Source organism: Carassius gibelio, chromosome B6 (genome assembly GCF_023724105.1).
Source record: "Carassius gibelio isolate Cgi1373 ecotype wild population from Czech Republic chromosome B6, carGib1.2-hapl.c, whole genome shotgun sequence".
In the NCBI taxonomy this organism is placed as follows: domain Eukaryota; kingdom Metazoa; phylum Chordata; class Actinopteri; order Cypriniformes; family Cyprinidae; genus Carassius; species Carassius gibelio.
The window spans coordinates 21,112,065-21,139,378 of record NC_068401.1 but is presented as its reverse complement, the minus strand read 5'-3'; the positions used below and the strand labels follow the sequence as shown (position 1 = coordinate 21,139,378).

Genomic DNA, 27,314 nt, shown 5'->3' with positions numbered 1-27,314 from the left:
CAACAGAGCAATCAATGCTGGGGAAGTGACATCACACCCATGAGACATTAATGGGGAAAGCAGCACAGTGAACAGCAGGAAGGCCAAGGCTCAGGAGGCTATTTTTGCCTCCCTGAGACCTGAATCAGAGCACCACGATTGTTTTGGTTGGTGTCTGTCCCTTAACCAGTAAGATGAGCAATATCAAGAGCATGAGTGCCAGGAGGTTCTGTTACTTCTGCTGTTCTCAAGCTCTGACTGTCTTTAAATACACAGTGTCCTGCCACCAGTCATGCAAACAAGCCTTTTCAACCTTTGTGCCGCTTCATATGCAGGGCAGAGAACCTATTAGACTCAGCCAAATCCAAATTTCACGCTTTCTTCCAGATATGTTAACAACAGCCTCCCAATAAAGCTGATCAAAATGTTTTGATTGATCAAAATGTAATCAGAAATAGTTACGTTTCATTAAAAAATGACATGAGTGGTCTACTTGCATACCATCTAAAGCCACCTGTGTTCCAAATGTTGTTTTATCATAAATTTCCCATTTGATTAAATAAACACATCAATTTTGATTAATATTTGATTAATCATTCTAAATAATTAAATAACTGTTGACCAGGCTGGACAAATATGGATAACAGTTTTAGTACTTTACTTTTAATCTGAATGTTTCTAACCTATTCTCTGTTTTACCTTAGGAAAGTGTGTTACTTTCTTTTCCCCAGCTGGGTAGAGTTGATGAATTAAAAGGATCAGTTCCAAGCACAGAACATTCAGTTAATGCTTTTTATATGAGGTTCAATGTGTTTTTAGCTTAGTGAGTTTATTAGAAACAATAGGAATGAATAAAACTGTACTTTACAAGCCCACTTGGCCAAAAGGTAGATAGAAAATTAAATCATCTTTTGTCTAAAGAAGCTTCCAAGATGTTTTAATTTGACAGTTCAACCTAATTCCAAACCCAAAACAAAGAACACACTCTACAAAAACACATGAGGTTGCATGTAATTTAATAATGTATTAATTTCAAAATTCTTATCAATGTTCAGAAGTTTCATCAACAGTGTCTATTAAGGGCTTCTCAAAAGTTATTATGCATCAAACTGCCAGGCAGAAGCAACCTTCATTTTTTAATGTTCAAAAGCTTTGAATGAAAATTCACCTGAAGAACACTTTAATTAACTGACAGGGTCTAAAAAGCTGTCAGTGCTACAAGCGAAGAATTCTTTAATGAGTGTTTGAAGAATAAAGCATTTATTGAAAACAAACAGAACAGTGGTTTGTACAATTATTTTTGTAAACAATTTGATAACTATATTAACAAAAAAAAAAAATCAGCTATTTAATCCAGCTGTTTATTCCTGCTAATAAATCAGATATTTAATCCCGGCTGCAGTGCCAGGTGTCTGTTTGCAGCTGTCCCAACATCCCTGATCACAAAACACTGCACCACATCGACACACCGCAAGATCTAAATCACTGACTTTCCAATGAGGTCATGTCAAAACAACATGTGAATGACATCTGGGAAAGAAGCACACTTTTACACATTCAAGTCCAATAAAAAAGGAAGAAGACAAGGGGACTAAGCAATCGTATCAGCAGCACATAAGGTCATCAAACGGGTAAATCACATGGTGTGGTATTATAAAAGAGAACACCGCTTTAGCTGCCTGGGTGAGCTGCTCTTCTGACAAGAGATACAAACCCAACCCATCAGAGGACTGCGCAAGCATGCAGAGGACAAAATGACAACAAAGCCCTGTGTCTCTAGAGGCATTACATCACCAGCGTCCCCATATTAGATTCATTGCAACGGTCTGGTATTTCCTCTATGATGATCTTCAGAGACAGTAGTGACAAAAGTAGTGATTCTCTTCCCAGAATCAAAGGCAGATCTCAAACATCAGTGCAATTCAGCAAACATTCATTGCATTTCTGATACACAGAATCAAATCAGTAAAACAATTCTTAAGATGATGCGTCTAAAAAACGTGGATATGAATGAACCTGCTAACAAAAAAACAAAAAAATCGGGTTTTTAAAAAAAATGTAAATGTGAAAGTAACTTTTTTGTTCGTTTGTTTTTTGTTTAATATGTCATCAATTAACAATTAATAAATATTATCACATTTTGGGGGGGTTGCACCACATGACATTTTAACTAATCATGTCATTAAAAAAAGGCAAATTATCTGATATTTTAAAAGATTTACACACAGCCATAAGGGGCTGCAGGGGTCATATCTATTACATCACTTCCTGTTTTATATATTTTTCTATATGTTGGTTGCACCACATTATTTTGCTATGGCAGATACAATTTCTTCAAATATTACATACTGAAGTAGTTTTATAAGAAATAATAATGAAACATTAAAATTAAATTAATAAAATTTTAATTTAATAATGAAACATTACACTAAACTACTTTTTTCATTCTAAGTATTTTAAGAAATGCATTTTTATGTATTTCTGACAATTAACACAGCAACACACACACACACACACACAAAGAGTGTCATGTCACTGACACAATTATGATTATGAGGTGCACTGCATGGAGTAGTGCAATCCATAAAAACCACAATTAACATACTTTTTGCAGCAAGGTGGAACTAAAAATTTGGTGATCAGCATAACCACATCATACGTTAAAAACAAGAGGAACCAAATGACTTCCATCTAGATGGGCCACTATATGATTTCTACACCAAACTGGATGAACAGGTGGATCTTGACCCATCTCATAACAATACATCAATTTTAAGCAACCCAACACAAGTGACTCTTTTAATCAGAAAGACTGTAACACCTGACACTTCCTTCATTGTAAAAAGTCCTCTGAGAACTAGGTTAGTCTATATGAGGAGCATGGGCTAAGAGTTTCCCCATTACTGCTCAAACTGCCACAGAGCGAGAGGGGAATATTTTTCACTTCCAGTTTCACAAGGATATAGACAGAACAACTTGAGTGTTGCCTTAATGTCACAGGAGAAAAGAATGTTGCCCATTTCTGGATAATGCAGCAAATAACAGTGGAGTTACTCATTAAATGTAACAACGCTTGAAGATCTTGTCATTACCCTGTCTTTTAAGTTACCACTTCTCTCTGATTATCTGGCATCTGGTCTATTATCTGAGAAGAAGGCAGTAACAAATGCAAGGCTCAAACAGGTATGAGACAACAATTCTGAATCACCCAACACATTTTCCAGATGCCACGGGTGCACAGGTCTGCTGAAAGGATGACAATGTTGAGAGATAAAAGCAGTAAGAGAGAGATCATGAGGGTGTTGTTTTCGCTTTAGACTGGAAAGAACAAATCGCTATTCAGCTGAGAACCACCCACACTGAGAAAGAGAATGATAAACCGAGGGAGTGAGAGGGAAAGGGATGGAAAGAGAGCCGATCTCGACTGAAGACTCTTAACAGCTTTGCCTGTGGCAGTGTTTCATCTTTTTCCTTTGAAAGTGACTTAGAAGAGCTCAACTTCCTCTATAGCCTTCTACCACTGCTAAAGAAAAAAAAAGGCCCTTGGGAATGACTGGTCATGCTACTGATGTTTTGTCCCACTCACTGTTAGAGAATCAAAACCCCAAAAGATGTACCATCTCAGTTCTGAAAGCAAATAAACATCCTGAAACATCTCCTATATAAAATAATGTGGGAGCCAGTGAAGGTCAAGCAATCAAATTATATACTTTAAGCCCCCTATACGCTATTAGCAAAACTGAAGAACAAACTTGTGTGACGTCATTGTAAATTAAATAAGGCTCAAATGAATTCTGTGCTCTGTGGCTTCACCTTTTTTGGCATGGTAATCTTTTTTGGTTCATTTCTTCTGTACAGTCTGTGGAGGTTAGACACAAGTAAAAACATGAACACACTGGAAAGGCAATTTATAGCAGAAACTACAGTTGTAATTCTAATGGAAAATGACACTGGAATTTCTTTGGAATTCTTCAGCTTTTAAGAACTGCCGGGTCCTCCAGTATTGGATGGAACTAATGTGCAATCGGCAATCTCACTGGCTGGGACTCACCAAATATCTATCTGATTTCATCAAATCAGTTCGAGTGAATGCACACAGACTGATTGATATTCATGAGTCCAGCAGCTTGTTAATCCTCTGTGCATTTTATATTGTTCTTATTAGTAGAATTCGTAATAATAATAATTATTATTACTATTATTATTACTATTGTTATTATTATTATTATTATTATATAATATAATTATTAATCACACCACCACCCATGGCTGTTGGAACTAGGGGTGCTGAGGGTGCTGCAGCACCCCCTGCCGCAGGACAGGGTCTGAGATTTTCCTTTTGCCCGATCATCACCAATATACTTTATTTTTGTGATTTATTATTATTTATTAATTATTTATTAAACTGTCCAGAAATATAGGCTATAGCCTAGTGCTGGTGTATTTTTCTTGCGTGCCTCGCAATGCACATCCCTGCATCTCGCCTTCACACTGACAGAATTTCATTTGATACTGACGCGATATCACCAGAATTTCACATTCCGATTTAAAAAACCATTCACATCCTTGTCTTTTTTATGAGTCATTTTCCAATTTTTAATTGTGCTCTAGTCAATTGCGCTCAAACCACTGTAGCCTAATCTTTAGGGCTGTCAACAAATATTCTAAATTCAAATATATATTTGAATAGTTAAAAAAAAAAAACTAATTTTGAAGGTGAAAATTAATATTCAAATTAAAAAAAAATGTGGAAAATAACGCCCACGGTAGTAGAGGCATGGCGGTCTGCTTTGCGAGTGGGCGAGCTAGCGCGCCTGAGGGTTAAGGGACAGGTCACTGGAGTCACACTGTCTGGCACAGCATCACTGCTGAAAGTTGACGCGTCTTCATGGAAGATGGCATAGCCCAAGTGCAGAGCCTGACTCGACCACAGCACAGAAAGAGAGGTAAATTTGTTGACCCCTGAGATAAAGTTGTATGCAAGCTATTTAAGATACAGTTAGCATACCATTTGATCACTAGCAACATGAGGTCACATCTCAAAAATGTGCACCCAAATGAGCATGGCATAATGTGTGGAACTCCAGCTAAACAGTCACGTCTTGACACTTAACGTTACTTTTTCCTTGTCCCGCCACAAGCTCTTTTTCTGCAACACGACAAGAGGCCAGAACGGATAAATTAATTTCGTTTATTTGTAAGGACATGAGACCGATTCAGTGTCGTGGATGGGGCAGGCTTCAGGGAGCTCTGTCAAGCAATGGAACCGAGGTTTGATTATGTGCAACCAGATGTTCGAATAGTTCGAATATTCGTGTTTTTTTAAGAGGGAATATTCATACGTCATTTTTGAGCAATTTTCACAGCCCTACTAATCTGTACCATAATGTAATCTATTAACTACGCACACCATAATGTTTTAGGCAAGAAGGCTATATTGTGACCAAATATTTTAATAAGACTGAATTTGTATTTAACCTGATCACATATAATAAAAAGACATTAAGTTTAATTATAACGCTGCATGTCCACGATAAAGTTATTCAAACAACGAACAAATTATACACAGAGTAAAGAACATTTTGATTATCAAAGAATAATAAATATAATCACTCTAAAAAAGCTATAAGCTATAATCAGTGGTGTTGTCTGCGATTTCTGAGGCTGGTGACTCGGATGAACTTATAATCCGCAGCAGAGGTGACTCTTGGTCTTCCTTTCCTGGTGCATATGAGCCAGTTTCTTTGTAGCGCTTGATGGTTTTTGTGACTGCACTTGGGGACACTTTCAAAGTTTTCCCAATTTTTCTGACTGACTGACCTTTATTTCTTAAAGTAATGATGGCCACTCGTTTTCCTGTACTTGGATGCTTTTTTCTTGCCATAATACAAATTCTAACAGTCTATTAAGTAGGACTATCAGCTCTGTATCCACCTGATGGCACAACACAACTGATGGTCCCAACCCCATTTACAAAGCAAGAAATCACACTTATTAAAACCTGACAGGGCACACCTGTGAAGTGAAAACCATTTCAGGTGACTATCTCTTGAAGCTCATCAAGAGAATGCCAAGAGTGTGCAAAGCAGTTATCAAAGCAAAAGGTGGCTACTTTGAAGAACTTACAATATGAAATATTTTCAGTTGTTTCACACTTTTTTGTTATGTATATAATTCCACATGTGTTAATTCATAGTTTTGATGCCTTCAGTGTGACTCATGAGTCATGAAAATAAAGAAAACTCTTTGATTGAGAAAGTGCGTCCAAACTTTTGGTCTGTGCTGTGTATATATATATATATATATATATATATATATATATATATATATATATATATATATATATATATATATAAAATGCAGTGTTGCCAACTCACATGCATTTGGCATGAGACACATGCTTCCAGGCTCTGTATCGCGCTCTCATGCAGCCCATGTAAATCAAATGACATATTGGCAAATCTGATGGTGATATGTAACAGTCTGAACTTTCACATTTTTTAAGTTTTAATACGAAATGTAAACAATAAATACAGTTTTGGCACACTTAATGTGGTGTAAATCGTAAAATATAGTGATTCAGTTAAAGCCAGAGCCATTGAAAAACAGAGTTGTGACCAGCTTTGATCTCGCCATCGTCGCCGCACGGTCACGTGGTTCATGGAACTCTCCAAACAAACAAGCGTTGACAGTCAATTTGAATGGGTTTAAGTACAATAGATGACAACTTCACTATACAGGTATTTGCAGCAGTTTTTGATAAACATTACAACATATTAAAGCGATTATTATGTCGATGACATTTAAAGTATCATTTTATTCTGGATAGTGATGGAGAGGCAACATATGGTTTTCTTGTATTTAACCCTCAGCTGTTGCTTACTTATTTGACCATACAGGTTAACTCTTTTCAGTTAAATAAATGTTCTATATTTTAGTTCAATAATATTTATTTAAAGGTGTCACATGATGTTGCTAAAAAGAATACTATTTGGTGTATTTGGTGTAATGCAATGTCTTTATGTGGTTTGAGGTTAAAAAAACACATTATATTCCACATAATGTACCATATTTTCCGGACTATAAGCCGCACTTTTTTTTCATAGTTTGGCTGGTCCAGCGACTTATAGTCAGTTGCGACTTATTTATCAAAATTAATTTGACATGAACCAAGAGAAATTAACTAACAGAAAACATTACCGTCTACAGCCGCGAGAGGGCACTCTATACTGCCAGAGATGCTGCTCAGTGCTCCTGTAGTCTACACTAAGCAGCATAGAGCACCCTCTCGTGCCTGGAAACGGTAATGTTTTCTCTTGGTTCTTGGTTCTAAATAAATGCGACTTATAGTCCGGTGTGATTTATATGTTTTTTCCTCGTCATGACGTATTTTTGCACTGATGCGACTTATACTCAGGTGCGACTTATAGTCCGAAAAAGACGCTACATTATTGTTTGTCCTCTATGCCTCACCTTTCTGAAACACGTTGAACTGTACAAAGCTCATTGGCCTGAAAAGCGAGGTGTGCTGTGATTGGCCAGCTATCCAGTGCGTTGCGATTGGCCGAATACCTCAAGCGTGTGATGGAAATGTTACGCCCCTTACCATACTGTGATGAGACAAAACTAGGGATGCACCGAAATGAAAATTCTTGGCCGAAACCGAAAACCGAAAAAGAGAAAACCAAGGCCGAAAACCGAAACCGAAACACCGAAAGAAATTATGCCAATTATTAGTACCATTGCATTTATTGCTATGACCGTGTACTAACTTTACTAAAATTAAGACATTGCAATTGTATAAATTAATATTAAAGATTCAAAGATAATTACAATTACATAACTTACTTTAAAAAACAAACAAACATACAAATACACAATTACAAATTATGCAAATATTTATTAAGCACATTGCAACAATGCACAGTATAAAATAAAATTCAAACTAAAAATGTATCCCACTCATGTGTATATTTAATAATAATGTACAGGCCTACTGGCCTGCAGAAAGGTTTTAAAATGAACAGTTCTCTCATAAAAACAAAGTGCATTTAGGTGAAGTGCATTTGAAATGTTTCTATGTAAGACTAGAAAGTGCATTACTTCTCCAGTAGGCAAGACTGTTATCACTTCTGGGGATGGAGACTTCAGACAGATACCCATCTAGCTGTTGAGCAGTTGAGCTTGTCATCTGCCTGACATTTGAGAAATATTTGAGAGAGTGTATTTAAATAGGGCCAGGGTATAAATAAACATTTTTATCAAATTAAAGCAGAAATCTAGCAGAAAATCTAGCATAAATACGGCTACAATCTGATATTATGTATGTATGTTTGTGTGTGTGTGTGTGTATATATAGTAGCCTAAGAACAAAATAACCAACGTATTATTATTATTTGAGGCACTTTCTTGCAGAATTCCACTGAACATATCAGACAACGATGGTGCATGCCACTCATCTGGTGCAAAAACCAGTCTTTTTTTCTGCGCTCTGATCAGTCTCCTGCGCTTGGCGCTTCTCCGTCTCCACGCGGGTTCTCCGCATCCAGCGCGGCCTGGATCATTTCTCGTGCGCGCTGCCTTATTTCCGCATCCAAGTAACGTTAATGGTCTTTATAACGCGGATCAAGCACATTCGCGATGAAGTGCAGAAGATCCGAAAAGATCTCAATGAGACGTGTGCTAACAGACTCCATAAGTACTTTTCTTTGTTTTTACTTCGTGGTCCGTCTTAATCTCTTTGTTAGGAGACGTTTTAGTGCTGCGAATAAAGGAATACGAAGAGAGAGAATGTTCTCACTGGTGTTAAGTGAATGTCGCGTGGAGCTCGTTGTCTGCGCTATGCAGGTGCACGTCGCGGTTTCTGTTTGCGTCATCACAACATTTCGGCCGTGTTGTTTCGGTGATAAAAGTCTATCGGCCGAAAACCGAAAAGGCCATTTTCGGCCGAAAATTTTCGGTAGCCGAAATTTCGGTGCATCCCTAGACAAAACATAAAAAAAAAACATAATTTGTTGCATCCAGTGGGGACATAATTACTGATTATAATGACTTAGAGTTTTTAGTAGTTTTAGTAATCATAAAACCATGTAAATAGTAAACATAAAACCATGTCTGCATTTGTGATCTGAGAAATTACAAACAAGCACTACTTAACACAGCATAAAATTCGCATTTGTATCATCAGTGGCAAATCCTATAAAAATTGAAACATACTTACAGTCTGTGAGTCAGAACAGCCAGCACTGTAGTCTACTCTCTTAGGATCAGGAAACAGTCCTTCATAATGCGTTGCACACATCTGAATATTTGTGTTGAACTGTATTGGAACAGTGTTGTAAATGCAGTGAGAAGATTTGTGCGTGTGCTCATCCGAAGCGCACAAACCCACACCTCATAAAGTGCGCAAATAAGATCTCTCTGAAGTATTGTGTTTAAATGGACAAACTCAGACAAAAATCATGTCAAAATGCCCATTTTGGTCAGTATCCTACAGCATTCAGTTGGCTGAACGTAAGCTACTGTATCAGTGCATTCTCTTAAAGTGACAGTCTTTATAGTAACTGAACAGCAACGAAAAGGAAATCACTCACTGCCAGTGTTGGGAACGTTACTTTAAAAAGTAATTAGTTATAGTTACTCACTACTTGTTCCAAAAAGTAACTGAGTTATTAACTGAATTACTCTATAATAAAAGTAACTCGTTACCAGGGAAAGTAACTATTTGCGTTACTGTAAAAAAAAAAAAAAAAAAAAAAGTTGCTACATGTCAGAGAGTTTGTACTTTCTTTTTTTCCCCCGCAGTTTTCACAAGTCGGTTGAAATGAGTAGAACAGACAGAAACATAACTTTCAATATTTATTGCACGTCAACAGACAGCAAGAGTTTTATCCTGCACTTCAAGTATTATCTTTGTAAGAAAAGTGTTTTTGGCCACTAGCTTTGTAGATGCGTGTCACACATTGCATGTACACATTACATGCACGTTCTTGCCTTTGACCACATTGAATTTGAAGTAGTGCTTATATCTTCACCTTAAAAATTTGTAAAAAAAATTTAAAACTTTTCATCGCATTGCTGCTGACTCGCCATTTCTGCTGTTGCGTGTGTGTGTTTGGCGCCACTGGCCGCATGTGCCGGCATGTGTGTAAAAACACTGGCTCTGATTGGCTACCATGAAACACATGACTCTGCCTTAGCCAATCATAATCGCTTATCTTGTCATTAACCCACCTGCTCACTCGCTGTGTGAGCCAGAGGTGCGTTCGGATTGCATAGTTTATTAAATCAATTCATAGTAACGCACCGCATTTAACGTTCAGTAACGTTAACAGCGTTGTAACGACGGGAAAAGTGATTAGTTAGATTACCCCGTTACTGAAAAAATAACATTGTTACCTAACGCCGTTCTTTTAAACGCCGTTATTCCAAACACTGCTCACTGCACCTGATTAAAAAGTTTTGTAACTTTAATAAAAATGTATCTTTAATTTATACAGTCAAATATGCAATGCTGTTTTACATTTGATTACTTTATTCATTTTCTGTACCTAAAAACTTATGCTAGACCTCCCTAAAGGTTGCTTGTAGTTAGGGGTGCTCTGATCACGATCGGCCGATCGTTTTGCACATCTCGTCAGTAAAGCCGGTTCTCTAATCAGCGGTAAATTCCCTCAGGCGCGTGATTTCAAATAGAGCAGCTGTTACTACACAGAGCCGTTGTTAACTGAGAAGATGCGCGAATAAACGCTGAAAATGAACGTGGATTTGCGCAGCAAATATATACAGTGGGGTTCGAAAGTTTGGGCACCCCTTGCAGAATCAGTGAAAATATTAATAATTTTCAAAAAATAAGAGAGATCATACTAAATGCATGTTATTTTTTATTTAGTACCGTCCTGAGTAAGATATTGTACATAAAATATATTAACATTTAGTCCACAAGACAAAAAAAAATGCTGAAATTATTAAAATAACCCCACTCAAAAGTTAGGGAACCCTTGGTTCTTAGTACTGTGTTCTATTACCTGATGATCCTCGACTGTCTTTCTGTTTTGTGATGGTTGTGCATGAGTCCCTTGTTTGTTCTGAACAGTTAAACTGAGCAGCATCTTCAGAAAAATCTTTAAGGTCCTGCAGATTCTTCAGTTTTCCAGCATCTTTGCATATTTGAACCCTTTCCAGCAGTGACTTTATGATTTTGAGATGCATCTTTTCAGACTGAGGACATTTGAGGGACTCAAACACAACTATTTAAAATTCCAACATTCACTGATGCTCCAGAAGGAAACAAGATGCATTAAGAGCTGGGGGGTGAAAACTTTTGGAATTTGAAGATCAAGGTAAATTGTACTTAATTTGTGTACCGGGAAACATACAAGTATCTTCTGTTGCTTACGAAGGGCAGAACTAAATGGAAAAAAATTATATTTCAACAAAATAAGACAAATTTGGCCATCTTCATCGTGTTCAAAAGTTTTCACCCCCCAGCTCTTAATGCATCTTGTTTCCTTCTGGAGCATCAGTGAACGTTTGAACCTTTTTAAATAGTTGTGTTTGAGTCCCTCAAATGTCCTCAGTGTGATAAGATGTATCTCAAAATCATAAAGTCACTGCTTGAAAGGGTTCAAATATGCAAAGATGCTGGAAAACTGAAGAATCTGCAGGACCCTAAAGATTTTTCTGAAGAACGCTGCTCAGTTTAACTGTTCAGAACAAACAAGGGACTCATGCACAACCATCACAAAACAGAAAGACAGTCGAGGATCATCAGGTAACAGAACACAGTACTAAGAACCAAGGGTTCCCTAATGTTTGAGTGGGGTCATTTTAATAATTTCAGCATTTTTTTTGTCTTGTGGACTAAATGTTAATATCTTTTATGTACAATATCTTACTCAGGACATGACTAAATAAAATATAACATGCATTTAGTATGATCTCTCTTAATTTTTTAAAATTACTCGCATTTTCACAGATTCTGCAAAGGGTGCCCAAACTTTCGAGCCCCACTGTAGAATATTCTTTTTTTTTTTATTAGAAAGTATAGTTTAACTAATACATACATACATACACACACACACCTCAGTCTAGCGAGTAAACTAGAATGTACTAGCCAATGGCAATTCAACTGCCAGGAGGGTTCACCAGCCACTGTTAGAGAACCAGAACCCCGAAAGATGTACCATCGTGGTTTTGGGGAACAGCAAATAAACACCTCAAAAAAAACTGCTCCTAGATAAAATCTGTGTGGGAACCAATGACGATCAAGCAATCCGCATTCTACTTACTCTCATAACTAGAAATGACAGTTACTGCCCCTAATCTGCCACTTTATTGTTTGTGTTCAGAACCCCACTGAGCCATTTTATACAACTGTACTGGCAGCTTGTTAATCCCTGAACCCAGTCGAGATTTAGCAGGCTCTTCAGCATATGGCCCCTGCATATGTTGCCCTGTTCCTCTCTCCTGGCCTCAGTCTCTATGGCCATGCTTCAGGGCCTTCTAATTAAATATAAACAGATATATGGTCTCCTTGCAGCCATTTCTCTGGTTAGTATTCTCCTCAACCAAATGCTTAGTACAATTTAAGAAGAATGCTGACCACAGAGGCTAACAGCTCTGAGAAACGCCAAAAAGATGGCCAAAATCTTTAATGCATCAGACAGACTGGTCATTAAAGCGGAGTATGACGCAGCAATAGGATGTAAGATGTGCAGCACGACTGCTGTCATAGTCATACTGCGGGGTGACGCATGCTCCTCCATGTTCCTTTAACAAACAATATGGGGCTACTGCGACTAATGGTGCCCTCCAGACAGATTTGATGGGAGGGGCTGTGGTCCTGACATTTGCATGATGCTGTGACCTCTCTTTTGGAGGGAGTGTGTTGCACAGCACTCTTGTTAGACCGCCATTAGAGCTGCCAGACATGTCATAGCTAACAATCCCAAGAAGAAACCTGTCCTGCCTTGCAAAAATGGATATTATTAGTGGGATGCTTTTGACAGAATTTTACCAGACAAGCAATGAGCTCAAAATCCATTTTTATTATGCTATATTTGGGCTTTTTCAGCAACTTTTATTGACGAATTAGGCGAACAGCAATTACAGGGCCAAGCGCACCAATGGCAAATATATCAATTTTTTTGTTATAATAAATAATTTGTATAACAACTGAAATGAAATGGCTTGACCCAATAAAGCACTTTATGATGATATTCATTATAACTGACTGAGCATTAAATTACCCAAGAAATATTAATTTAGGTCAAAATGTCTGGTTCAAAAGTTATATAAAATTCAAAAAGACTTTGTAATCAGTGTACCAGATTTCACAACATTCTTTCAAATGGTTAGAAGCTATTTTTCAGCATTTTATTTTATGCACATTTTGGGATATTATTAAAATTACTGGATAGAATCACTGAAAAAAAAAATAATAATAATAATAATCTCTACACACACATTTGATTATTTTATTATGAATGACAAATACTGATTAAAACAACAGCATCCAAATATTCACAAAGAGCCTATTATGTTTCACCTGACAATAAAGACAATGCAAGTTGCAACCACATTCAAAAAGTAGGCTATGGATAAAGGTGACATCGTCTTCTCCAAACATGCAGACTGCCTATGATTGCTGACACAGAACAATATCTGGCTGTTTGCTTCGAGGTCTTTTTACTCAGTCCAGCAATCTGCAAGCCTCTGACACATAATCTGTGCACATGTCCCAAGCTACCAAAAATAAGAATAATCACACACACACATATATACATACATATAAAGAAATAACTGTAGGCACATGATGGCCAGAGCATTGTGCTACCTCATTGCTCCAACAACTAAAATCAATGCTGAAATCAATACATGAAATCAAACCAACCCTCATTTACTGTAATACATATTCCTGCAAACGATTGTGCATAAGTTTTCAGAATTTTAGATTCTCAGTTCTGTTTTATCCAGCAGACACATACGAAATCTTCTTTTCCATGCACAAGCCACGCTATTCATTCTTATAAATGTCATGCCCTTTATGCAAGAAACCGGGAGGCTAAAGTGTCGCCCAGATGTGTGTCTCTGAGATCACAAACATGATCTACGAAGAGAAGGATCTGCTTAGGCTCAAACCAACCCGCCCTTTACGTGTCAGCAGGCGTCTTGTGTAAAATTAAGCAAAATGACTACTGTGCACACCGATGTAAATGCTACACCAGTCTAATAACTGAAGACAGACTCGCTTCTGATCACAGGGTGTGTTAAGTATCGGTTTTCAGCTCAGATTTGCAATCTGTTAAACTGGGAGGTCAGCAAGAAGTTAATGAAAGTGGCATTAAAAAGTCGACATTTAATCCACAATAAAATACTTTCACATACTAAACGCTGATTTTACTGCAAACTGTTTTGGGGATATTGTGAATTTGAACTTCAATTCACTGCTAGTTAACATGAATACTAAAACACTGTTGTGCAGAAGTCAATCATTTTGTTTTGGCAACAACAAAACAAATAACTACCATCAAGTTCTGCTTTTAGAATGCCAACATTGACACATGAACACATACTGCAACATAACCTACTGATGATTGGATTACAAAGGATTTTAAAAGAGTCACCATTAAACTGATTCCACTAAGCAAGTAAGGAGTCTGTCTTGGTTTTCAGGAATTAGACAGGCTGGGGTCTGTAAAGGGGGTGTGTTAGTGTTAGTGACAGGTTTGTCTCTGTCATGTGCATGTCTCAGCAAGTCAAGAACCATTTTAAACACAGCCTACATTTTACTTTCATTGAACAGGGGTCAAAGACTCAAAGATCCACTCATCTCTGACAGAGACATGTCACTGACCACACACACAGAGCCGAGCACCCACTCATTAGGAGAACATTCACTGCAATCTAGTGGAACACGGAGTTTCATCTCGAGCACACAATGCAGCTTCTCATTTTGTTATTATGTAACCCGCTGGTAAATTTGCTGGCTGTTATTGTAAATAGCATTTGTGTGTAAAAAAAAAAAAAACAACACATTGATTATCTATTAATAACAGTATTATATATTTTTTTAAAGCTATTAAAACATCAGATTGTGAAGTGACGCTCCCAACACCCTGCCAAAAACTTCATGCAAACCACATATCAAAACTTCAATGTCTAAAATATTGAATGAAAGCTGTACTTGACACAAACATAACCATCAACAATTTCATATTACAGTAAAAACCTTATTTAGGACAATACATTTTCATGGATGACAACAAGGCTGTGATCAGCACGGGCCGATCAAAGGGTTGATCAACTATTGAACAGAATGTACATCTATACCTAACAGTTTCATATAGTGAAGAATCTTATATAGCATCTACATGAATAAAAAATATAGGGGATGAGCTTTTTAAAACACCGGTTTAAAGTTTGACTCAAGCCTCTCTATGACTAAATCAGAAACCTGAAAATCTCAAGGACAAGGAAATGGTTTAAAGAACATATATAACCAGAATTTAACTCTAACAACCAATAAAACAATTGAAAAAAGGTTTACTACCTTTCATCTTTAGAAGCCAAAGGTCCAAACTCTTTCTGAGATTCATAAGAGGCAAAGTCTTGTGAAGAGAAAGAACTAAAAATCGTCTTTTGGAGTGGCTTGATTTGTAATGCCATTACTCATTATGTATTATAATCCGAATTATGTCTTTGTGTAAAAGGACACTGGGAGTGTACACACATGTCAAGTGCAGGTTTGTCGTCCCATCCCATATTCACCACAGCTTCCGCCAAACTTGGCGTTACTGATCACTGATATACAAACTAAACTGAACTAAAAGCTAAATAAATGAATGACAATAACATAGAACGGCTCTTAAAAGCTCTCTGCAGGGTTCGATCGCCCTTGATGCCCTTACCTTCAATGGCAATGACGTGCTCTCGGATCTGATTCTGCAGCAGCGGATCCTCCACGCGCTCCAGCAGCTCGTAGATCGAGTAGATGTTCGGATGGACGGACTCGAACCTCTGAATCTCAGCTCGGATCGCGGCTGAGTTCGCCAGGTGTTGCTGATAATTCATGTTTGCAATAGGATCTCTTCCAATGGAACCCGATAGGGAATTATCTAACGAGTGTTTGCAGTTGATTTGGGATACTGATATGCTGCAAACACGTAAACACAGGAGGGAGATCAGGTGTCCACATAAGGTCTGTGGTCAGCTCCAACGATTTTGTTCAACACAAAAAAAAATACAAATGTTCCCAAATGTAACGTTAAACTGGGTATAGACGCAATAACAGATGACAGAAAAACTTGTGAAAACGTTAAATATTAAGTATGAAATCACTCAATGCGAGAGAAATTAACATCTAACGCTTTGATGTCAGTGCATGTGATATTTGATTAAAGCAAGTTATATGTGTATTACAACAGAAGTCCAGACGCTGGAGGGAGATCTGCAGCTGTCCGAATCTGAAATCCCAGGACACAGTCATATGCCCCATATCCTCATAAATACAGCGTAAAAACACAGAAGCTCCCCCAGATCACCGTGCATCGTAATTACGGACTATAACAGGCAAGAGAAGGCCATTCTAGGTCTACAGTCCGAGGCGAGAAGAGTCCACATGGTTCATACACACCGCCCAGTTTCAGCGGCAAAACAGGGCGAGACGAAGAGAAGTCATTTAAATTCTAACTCGGCGAGAAACAAGTTCGCACAAACGAGCTGGACACGGTATGTCTGCTGTGTTCCAAGCACAGTCAACTCGCTCTTTGCTGTTGTTCACTCTGGCTCATGCTGACATTACAGCCGCTGAACTACTTTCTGCGGTCTCGATGCGAAACCACAAAACCATTGATGTACATGAACCTCAATAAGATACCATCGCCGTGGAGCTTTCTGGGTATCAATCTTGTTTTATCCGCAAAGATGTACTGTGTATTCCCTTTCCTCCCGCACTGAGGTCCGTCCCGTCTGTATCCTCTCAAACATCATTGCGCCTGCTCCTTCCTTTAGACGTTTCCTACTGGAAAAACGTCGGAGCTTAGGAGCCGTCGTCCAGGTCGTAGTTGCGCCAGTTCTGCGCAGTCTGTTGTTATTAAAACCCATACAGGTCGTCACATAGTGGATGGGGGCGCTGTAGGGCGTACTACTTATCTTACTTTGAACACATGGTGTCCGATTTGTGTTCCCCGTGTAAACAAACCATTGGAATGAATTGCTGGTCTCAAGTCTTTGACACACTCACAGATATGACCTCAGAGTCTTACGATAACATGGGCGTGAGCTTACCCATGTACCCAATAAATGTTAAACATATTAAGTTTTTACTGGTAAACTGACAGAAGGCTAAGAGCAGAAAAGATGCAACCATGTGCACTGTGCATTTAATTTTCTTGTAACACATTTAACATATACACATGTATATATATATATATATATATATATATATATATATATATATATATATACATTCATGTGTGTGTGTGTGTGCGCGCGTGTGTGTGTGTAAATGTTTTGGAGACACAGCTCTTCTGGATCTATCTATCTATCTATCTATCTATCTATCTATAGATAGATAGATTCATTTATGCAAAACACATTTTTCCATTCAGCTGTTGATTTAGTATAAATATTATTTACACTCCATATATATGTGACCCTGGACCACAAAAGTCTTAAGTGTCAATTTTCTGAATAAACAAGCTTTCCTTTGACGTATGGTTTGTTAGGATAGGACAATATTTGCCTGAGATAAAACAGCTTGAAAATCTGGAATCTCAGGATGCAAAAAAAAAAAATCTAAATACTGCAAAAACCACCTTTAAAGTTATCTAAATGAAGTAATGCTTAGCAATAGCATATGCATATTACTAATCAAATTTTAAGTTTTTATATATTTACGATAGGGAATTTACAAAATATCTTCAAGGAACGTAATATGCACTTTAATATCCTAATGATTTTTGGCATAAAAGAAAACTCATACAATGCATTGTTGGTTATTGCTACAAATATACCAGTTCTACTTTTCCCTGGTTTTGTCAGGGTCACATATGTGTTCTAAATCAACTATTCTATTTAAAATTGTGTTTTGAAAATTAAGTTTAATAATTTAATAACCAATGACAGACATAGCAGAGTCCAATTAAAATGTATATTCATATAAAGGTAAAATTAATCTATTAATTATAGGAATATGAAGAAATACATGTTTAATTGGCCATATTTTAAGATTTAATATAATAGCACTATACACTATGAATTCTAACTAAAATTATTTCACTCAATTACTAGTATTTGAATGATTAGTGAATATGTCTAAAGTGTACATATAACTCATGTATTAACCCCATTAATAATAGCAATAATTAAATAAAAAATAATAACAGTAAGTAATAACATGCCACTAAGCACCTCTTTTCCAGCCATTTAACCACAAGGCTCTGATTTTACCCTTTCAGAATAAAAACAATATTTTTTAAGCCACACATGTAAAACATTTAAGTGTCCACGAATCTCTTATTAAAAAATAGACACAAAAAAAAAAACCTTTGATAAAACCTTTGATAGCCAAGCCGTTCATTAAATTAGTTATCGGGGTACTTTACTTTGAAATCTTTGTAACAAATAAATGAACAAATACCATCATACTGGATCCACTGAAGAAAAAAACTTGTCCGATGCCATCTGTATCTAATTCTGATAAAGTACACTGTTGCTAAATGTTTCACACAGCTGAATTTCATTAGCCTCCATTTTACTCAATGGCCTCTTCTATCCTGATTCCATCCACCAGCAGGGAATGAACTATTCCATTTCGCTTCCTTCCACTACTTGTTGCTTTGATACAGCATTCATGGTTGTCCACTGCAAAGTGTGTCTCGCTTCCATTTTCTGTAAACTCGCCCTGCACAAAGGAAATCAACATAAACACTGGCCTATAACTAAAAAAGCACCAGTTATGGGAAAGATGTCATGAAAAAGTATTTTCACAGTGGCCTCACAACTACACCATTAGCCAACTTGACTCAGACTTAAATAAACAATGGACAAAAGTGGGATCTTTTCATACACTCAAAGGCATGTGTTAGTCTGAAATACAGTATTAAAGTTACTTACCATAGTCTCCATTTTCTGTCCATTGCACCATACATCCATACTGTCTTTCTCTAGTGAAACAGAAAAAAAACAATATTTTGCCAATAGTTGTGTTTTAATTTAAATAAATGTCTAATATCTGCATGAGAACAGGACAAATCAAACAAGCACATTTTTCTGCTCTTTTAGTAAAGCAACATGCACTGATTTAGTCCAGACGCTTTCAAACTTTTTGATGCCACGGACCCACACATGATGATCCATCCCCTAGAGAGGACATCCCTTCCTAAAATATAATGGCAGATGTATTTTTATATATATAATAAGTTTACTTTTGCACATTTTTCTGCTGACCCCGGACCCTAATTGAAAGTCATTCTCTTCTTACAGTGTGGTTGGACAATATAATATACAAAGCCTATCCTTTTTACATCATAAATCATTGGGGATGTTTTCAGTGTCTCTTACCTAGAACTATCCTGTAATCAGCACCATCCAGTTTCAGCACCCATGTTTTGGACATTTTTGATCGGTTGTCCAAAAAAGTTTGGAGACTTTTCCCATTGATTTCCAGTGTGTACTCATAGGAAAACCCTGTGATCGCCTCAATAGATATGGTTGCCTTTGTATCTGTGCTCCCAACAGGGAATGTTTCTTTGCCCACCAGTTTGAACATCCAATCCCTCCTCAACATCTCCTTAAAAAGTGGATAAGACTTAATATAATTATTTTATATTATCTTATTCATATAATATCTGGTCTCTACATAGTATAAGATCTACTACTATCTTAATTATAATACCATAAGATACATATTTCACCTTATCTTCATATCATTACCATATCTTATTATTGTCTTAATATCAAATTCAACGTAGAATAAAAATATGACAAAAATATTAATAGAAACTTGAAATATAAAACTTATAGTAGACCACAGCCTATGATTTAATGATTAATATGCCTACATAGGCCTATGTAAAATTATAAGACAACTATCTAATCTAATCTAACATAATGACAAATAATAATAAATACATTCTAATCGGGAAAAATACTGACTAGCCTGCTTCTCACCTTTCCATTAATGTAAATGACTCGTTTCCCTGTTGTTGTTCCATGTTCAAACTCAATTCGGTAAACCCCATCACTTAGCGACACGTCCCACGCTCCCACAATATCTCCGGACATGCTGCGTTAAGACCCACACTGCCAAAGCGCTCTATACTATTTTTAATTCTATGTAATGTTTTAGCTTCCGCTTGATCATAGTAGTAGTCCTCATTATGCGCAACTGCTGATTAAATCTCTGTATATTACTGAGGCTGCCATCCTCTGCTCGCTCAGCAACGAGTGCATTAGTGTAAGAGGATTAACTTATCAAGCAGTTGACTGTTTGAGGAAACCGTTATTTTTACTGCGATTAAATTTAGGTAGACATTTGGTCTAGGAGTAAAAACCATAAAAACATTTTTTAGTTGTTAAAGTGCTTGGATGTTTTTGATGCTCTCGGGTCACTGCCAACAGATGGCAGTCCTCTCTCTCTCTCTCTCGCTCTCCCCGACTTACAATTAATTAAATAAAAAAATACAGTTTTATTATAACCTGAAGCAGAGATTTGAACGGCAAAAAATGCATATTTATGTAGGCTTTGTGATCAATAAACTTTGTTTTTTTTTTAAATATAAAAAATACATAAAAATACTTTACAACTTTAATGGAATGTTACGGATTATGAAGTTGTGCAAAGTTAATGTAGTATAAATATGTAACATATTAGCAAGTCACGCTATTATCATATCAAAAGCAAGTAGGCGTGGTCAATCTGGCTGTGAGCCCCGCTTGTTCAGAACTTTCTTCCAGATTTCAGTGCGTGGAGCTCAGAGAACATTTAGTAGCATTGGAGACGATGATCGTGAGCTGAGTGTCTATTCACAGCGTTGTTTAAAGGATACTAACTGAAAAAAGGTGTTGTGGAGTTTTGCCTGTCTTTCCTGGAAAGCACTGGACGTCACTGAATATTATAATGAGGGAATTTATACGGAATAATGCATTTCCCTCAATCATTTGACTCACTCATTCGCTTTGGATTATGACATTATATAATTTTTCCACTAAGACAAGTTGGAATTACTGTTATTGGTTTCTTCACATCCGTTTTACTCAATTTTTATATGTAATATTGTTCTGTCTTTGTTAACTGTTAGTAATTTTAACCGTTTTAACCGTTTGTTTGTCACTGTTGATAGTTTGTGACTCGCTGCTGTTGGATCAAATTACGCTAAACCAATTTCAATACCTTCTCGCCTATCCAGTGTCATAATTCTGGAGTGATCTGTATCTATGTACAATAGCAGAATAATTGCCATGAAAAATCTTCAGGTACATGTCATTTTTTTGACTCTGACGTGGATTCATGCATCTGGCTGGAAGTCTTCCATGGTCCTGAATTACACAGGAGCGGAAGAAGGAGATGCAAACTTACAACCAAACACTTTTGTCAAAAAGTACACAAATGATATACAATCACATAGAAGATCTCCAAGGTTATCCACTTTCAGGAACACAGATTTACTCAGGAAGCCTCAGAATGATCAGAACGTGGAGTCCTCACGACCCCCAGCCAGGAGGCTCGTGAAAGGGCAAAGACCAGCTCCACACAGGAAACCCAGCGCAACTGACAGAAGTCCTGCTCAGAAACCTAATTTTCAATCTACTCCACTGGGCGCCACTAGCTCCATTAACATCCTGGCTGGCTTTGCAGGTAAAAACCGCGTGCTGGTCATTTCGTCTCCCAACGACTCTGATGGCTATTACAGGTTAATGATGACCTTGCTCAAGCCTGATGTATACTGCGAGATGGCGGACAGACACATGCAGCAGATCATAATATTTCATGAAAAGGGGAAGATGGGAGGCAAGGTGAGACGAGTTAGCAATCAGGGATCTCTGGTGGAGGAGCCACTGGATCCAGCCCTGGTGCCAAGACTGATGGGCTTCCTGAAATTGGAGGATGGTAAGTTTGGAATGGTGCTTCTAAGAAAAACCCTTCAGGCAGAGGAAAGATACCCATACCCTGTTCAGCTGGACGCAATTTATGAAGCCGTAGACCAGGCACCTATGCGTAGACTAGAGAAGGCCAGGCAAAAGGGCTTTGTGCAAAAGTGCAAGACTGCTGGAGTTGAGGGCCAGGTGGTGCAGTCTGTTGGCTCAAATGCAGTTGGTTTGCAACCACAGGTAAACATGGCGGAAAATACCAGGCGACACAAGGTAAAACCGGTCCCTCAGCCCACCCAGATAACTCAGGCACAAATATCAACTACCATCAGGACAACTACAATGACTACAACCACAAAACGTACAACGACTACCTTGAAAACTACAACCTCAAAACCTTCAACTACAACTACTACAACAACCACTGCACCCTCTACAACAATTTTTCCCTCAACAACAATTACTATTACTACAAATATACCCACCACAGTGGAGCAAAGACATCCACACACAACTGTACCCTGGCACACATCTGTTCCCAATACCTCTGAACGTGTCTACCGGTCCTCACCAAGGGACACAACTACTCATCTCTCTGTTACCTCAAACGTCTACAAACAACATAAAGAAAAATACCTAGACCACACGCAAAAGATTTCAACTGCAGTCTCACCAACACAAGCATCCATACAGAAGCCCAAGGACAAACTGCCTGTGGTGAAACATGGATGGAGTAAAAAGCTTAGTCAGCACAGCAGAGAACGTGACACACAGAGGCCCATTGCTAATAAACCAGAGACAAAACTTATGACCACCCAAAAGGGGAAAACTAAACCTGACAGTGCTGACCGGAGGAAGAAGATGGATAGAAATAAAAAGCCTTTAAAGAAGATACCTACGGGGAAAAAAGACTCAAAAGTGACTAAGGAGACAAATGTCAGTGTTCAAAACAAAAAAGCACAAAAGGCAGATGTCTTTGAAGAAAGGGCTGTTGTGGATCAGGCAGCGAATCCCAAGAAATCGTTAGACACTTTTTTGAGTTATTTTCAGAGAAGACGGCGACTCATGGTACGTATCGCATAAGTGAGACACATGAAAAAAGAAATATAGAGATATAGCTCGGGGCTCAACAATAAGGATTGTACAGTGCCCCAGGGATAAGTGCTATAGCTTACAATTTTGTTTTATTTTTGATCATTACACATTACATGTAATGTTTTGGTGTTGGTGATATGGAATTCTGTTCATCAAATTATTAAATGTGTTATCTAAATATATAAAATATTTAGAATTTTTAGCTATTAGTGCAATATTTATTTTGAAAAAGTTTAGAAAAATTAACATTTGATGGAAACAAATTGTGTGTAAAACTAAAAGTATTTTTTAAAATATATTTCTAAAACATTAATACATGTAAAGAATGAATTAAATGACAATTTTTACGTTTTAAATAACAAATGTACAAATAAATGTAAATATTTAAATGTATAATTTCACTGATCCAATGCTTGTAAATATTCCGCATTTAGGATTCTATGAAGTACATTCAACATCTAAAGTGTAAAAATGTTCTTTGATTTATTAAAATGTTCTTCACACTAAGAAAATAGTTATTTGAAATATCCTTTCACTGAAAGGGAAACCCAACATATGATGATATACAAGTTAATAACAGTGTAATTTGCTCATTTAAAAAATTATATTTCGTTCTAAAAATTAAGAAGTATTTTGGTTCATAAAAGCACTTTAAGAATGACTTCTCATCGGCTGCAGATCATTACTGCTCCAGATGAGCAGAATCACATGTACAGTGAACAGAGGGATGAGTACCTGGAGCAAGTTTGTGATATGGCACTACGGAAAATTTCCATCATCAGCATTTTTGGGCCCCTCACAAACAGTACCATGAAGATTGAACACTACCAGACAGGTCAGTGCTGCTTTATAACATGTCCTATTAAAATGTCTTCATTCAGATTCTATTTGTATTATTATTATTAATACTATTTAACAGAAAAGGATAAGCCCTTGCAGGGCCTGCCGGACAGTGACCTCATCAACCAAGACCTCATCACAGCATTTCGGAAGCATTTTGGGATGATTTATAATGATTTCAACATGGTGTTGACTGACTTTGACATGATAGTCAAGGTGTGTAGTAAAAAATAAAAAACCCTAGATCATTTTATCAGTGTATATGAGATGTAGATGTAATCATTTCTGATCTAATTTTATGCATTCCTTGTTTCCACAGCAACGATACGAAGTGCCGATTATCATGAAAGCAGTGTTCGACTACATTGACACATTGTCAACCCGCATTAAAGAAATAGAACAGCAGAGGAGACTTGCAGTTATGTGCAAGAAAGAAGATAAATCAAGATCTCTCGAGGATTTCCTATCTAGGTTTGAATTTTTTGTGAAAATATATAATGCATTAACATAGGGAATAGGCTCATCTCAGTGCTTTTTCATTAAAGATTCCGCTGGAGGCGGAGACTGTTTGTGATATCCACCCCCACTGATGAAGAATGGGCCTATCAGCAACAGCTCTACACCATTAGTAGCCAAGCCTGCAATCTGGGTGAGATCATTTGGGTAAACCGTAGCAACATAATTTAAGAACATCTTGCACTTAATACTACATATTTTAATAAACATGCACTTCTAAATGTAAACATACTACTAGTGTTATTTACAATAGACAAATCCAAAAGAATGAGACAAAGAGAAATGTTTCATGCCACATTCAGTGGTTTAGGCTGTATACTGTTACATTATCAACAAAAACCCATATATTTGAATTATTTACTTGAAGCACAACATACAATATGTAGGATTTCTATTAGGCATTAAACAGAATATCCATTCAAAGTTATTTCAGCCAGTGGAATCACATTGGGGTCCTAGACGGACTGAATAGTTCATGACATCAGTAGTTGCATAAAACTAGCCCATCTGAAAATGTACTAGAATGAGAAATTGCATGGAAAGCTGAGACTATATAACACCGCACTCCAATGATCAATATGAGGACCATGTTATGAAATACAGAATGCTCTAAGAGCTTTGCTGTATCAACACCACTCCCAAATGTTTATGTAACTTGGGAAAATAGACACTTTTATTGTTCTCTAAAATTCCATGTTTAGCATTTATAAACAAATTTGGGGTCCATTCCAGTGAGCACCATATGCAATCATGTCAACAGCTGTAATGTTTATAGACTTTCCAATCAACACTGTATGATTTAACACAACTTCTCATAAGTGCATTCATTATACACTATCTGGATGTCTGACCTTCGAAAAAACCAACAGCTGACAACTAATGTTAAAAAAAGTACATATTGGGAATATGTCAAAGTCAGATTCTCCAGAGATCTTCCTGCTCATAGTAATGCACATATGTTATAGGTACTTTTCTTTTAACTGGAACCAGCTCTCATCTTCACATGTGCCCTCAGTCACAAATGCCTCTGAGGAATGGTACCAATAAAAATAGGATGACGCAGTCCTTTTACAGCTCTTTTGTTGGCTATTTTGGAGGTAGGAACATGGTTAAGAATCTTTCGCTGCATTCTTAACAATCCAGGAGGACCTGTGGATGTTTGGGTCCTGCATAGCGATCCAACAGAGACCACTTCCTCTCGGGGGCATGACAGCTTGATTGATGCGCTCATAAAAGAAAGCCTGTTTTAGAAGAAAAAACAACAACGGACATCTTTAATGCATATCACATGCATGTTTCAGAGACCATCTTTATAAAAAAAAAACTCTTATTCCAATCTCATGTATATAATACAAGTCAGAGTTGGAAACGGCTGGGTCATCTTTTATTTATCTGCGTAGTCTTTTCGGGCATCTATGAATTAACCAGCATTTTTCATAAATTGTTCTAAATTCACAGGCCTGCGTCATATATCTCTATTGAAACTTGTTGGAAAAACCCTGGATGACATGAGTGGAGTCCTGGAGCTTTATCCCATAAATGGTGAGATTGTTTTGCATTGAACAAATTGGTCCCTGCATTTCCTTTACTGCTGAAAATATAATATAGAGCTATTTTATTATGGAACAAAAAAATAAATAAAATGAGGAAACTCACTGGTTTGCATTGCAGGAAGTTCATCAGTGGACCGTGAGGACCTGTCTGCTTCACTGGTGCAGGACATAAGGAACTACTTTCAGATCAGCCAAGAGTATTTCTCCATGCTGCTTGTCGGGAAAGATGGCAATGTGAAATCCTGGTATCCCTCCCCTATGTGGTCCATGTCAATCATTTACGAGCTGGTCGACTCCATGCAGCTTCGCAGGCAGGAGATGGCCATCCAGCAGTCTCTCGGCATGCGCTGCCCTGACGATGATTATAGTCATCATGATGGTTACCATGAGGGCTATCGTCGTGGTTATGGATATTAAGAACAGAGGGGAATGACTTAGAGCCAATGCACTCTCTACTAGGAAAAGTGTGAATAGTTTCAAATGTCAAAAAACTTTGCCTTTGCGTTTTTCTTACTAACTACTACTATGGACAACTCTCACTTTACTATTTTGTGGAAGCTGATATTTAGATAAGCTCTTGACATGAAGTAGATGATTTCAGATTGTTGTTGATTTTTGACTTTTCATTACATGAATGCATTTGCATGTGGGTATATGTTGCTTTTTTTTGTACGTTTATGAATTAACAATAATAAACTTTAAATTCCAATAAAGAAGAAACAAACAAACAACAAAAAAATATTTGTTAATGTTTGTATTTTGTAACTTTATAATCTGAGAGAAGCAAAAAAAAAAAAAGGTTTGTACATATTTTGTAGACTGTAAAGTCCTAAGAAAGTGACTGAGAACTTTTCTTTATGGGCTGTTTTAGCTGATTATTCTTCCATCTGAAACTTCTCTACTGTCCTCTACTGGGCGTTTTGGGATAGTGTAAAAATATGTCTTGCAGAGTACATCATTTGTATGTAGTTTGTAGTTTAAATAAGATTAAATAAGTTTTGCAATTTGCAAATCGTACATATTTTATACCAAAAGAAACGCACAGGCCACATTTTCAGTGATCAGATCTTTTATTTATTTATAATTTATCATACAAGTATGACAGTATCATACTGACAAAAAAAAAAACAAAAAAAAAAACAATAATAATAATAATAATAATAATAAAAAAATCAACATTGCAGAAAACCATACTCGATACGTTCTGCTTTCGTATCCAACATCAGAGCACACAAC

General features: G+C 37.1%; 3 protein-coding genes across 4 annotated transcripts in view; 1 reads left to right on the top strand and 2 right to left on the bottom strand.

Moving 5' to 3' along the window:
• Positions 1-17,335, bottom strand: part of agap1 (ArfGAP with GTPase domain, ankyrin repeat and PH domain 1) — a 176,368-nt gene extending 159,033 nt beyond the window's left edge. The window contains exon 1 of one of the 2 annotated variants that reach the window (XM_052559007.1): positions 15,891-17,335. In XM_052559007.1, the coding sequence (XP_052414967.1) occupies positions 15,891-16,053 (163 nt within the window). In that variant the 5' untranslated portion in view covers positions 16,054-17,335. The remainder of the gene's footprint in view (positions 1-15,890) is intronic. The other variant, XM_052559008.1, reaches the window with a different exon arrangement.
• Positions 17,336-18,561: 1,226 nt separating this feature from the next.
• On the bottom strand, positions 18,562-20,571 carry faimb (Fas apoptotic inhibitory molecule b). Its single transcript, XM_052559599.1, has 4 exons — positions 20,155-20,571; positions 19,546-19,774; positions 19,099-19,148; positions 18,562-18,886 (listed from the first exon to the last, which is right to left on the bottom strand). Exons 1-4 carry the CDS (start codon positions 20,266-20,268, stop codon positions 18,737-18,739), a joined length of 543 nt encoding a protein of 180 aa, XP_052415559.1. The 5' UTR covers positions 20,269-20,571; the 3' UTR covers positions 18,562-18,736.
• Positions 20,572-20,834: 263 nt separating this feature from the next.
• Positions 20,835-26,970, top strand: ccdc80l1 (coiled-coil domain containing 80 like 1). The gene is made up of 7 exons (XM_052558238.1): positions 20,835-23,142; positions 23,848-24,004; positions 24,089-24,225; positions 24,329-24,480; positions 24,555-24,658; positions 25,984-26,067; positions 26,197-26,970. Exons 1-7 carry the CDS (start codon positions 21,421-21,423, stop codon positions 26,493-26,495), a joined length of 2,655 nt encoding a protein of 884 aa, XP_052414198.1. The 5' UTR covers positions 20,835-21,420; the 3' UTR covers positions 26,496-26,970.
• Positions 26,971-27,314: the final 344 nt, after the last annotated feature.

Bases quoted from the DNA above. Each gene is read 5' to 3' on its own strand.
- faimb (XM_052559599.1), bottom strand. From the start codon at position 20,268: ATGTCCGGAGATATTGTGGGAGCGTGGGACGTGTCGCTAAGTGATGGG. The intron at 19,775-20,154 runs GTGAGAAGCAGG...CCACTTTTTAAG, and splicing joins TCATTTACATTAATGGAAAG to GAGATGTTGAGGAGGGATTG. The intron at 18,887-19,098 runs GTAAGTAACTTT...TCCTTTGTGCAG, and splicing joins GACAGAAAATGGAGACTATG to GGCGAGTTTACAGAAAATGG.
- ccdc80l1 (XM_052558238.1), top strand. From the start codon at position 21,421: ATGTACAATAGCAGAATAATTGCCATGAAAAATCTTCAGGTACATGTC. The intron at 24,005-24,088 runs GTCAGTGCTGCT...ACTATTTAACAG, and splicing joins GATTGAACACTACCAGACAG to AAAAGGATAAGCCCTTGCAG. The intron at 24,226-24,328 runs GTGTGTAGTAAA...TTGTTTCCACAG, and splicing joins ACTTTGACATGATAGTCAAG to CAACGATACGAAGTGCCGAT.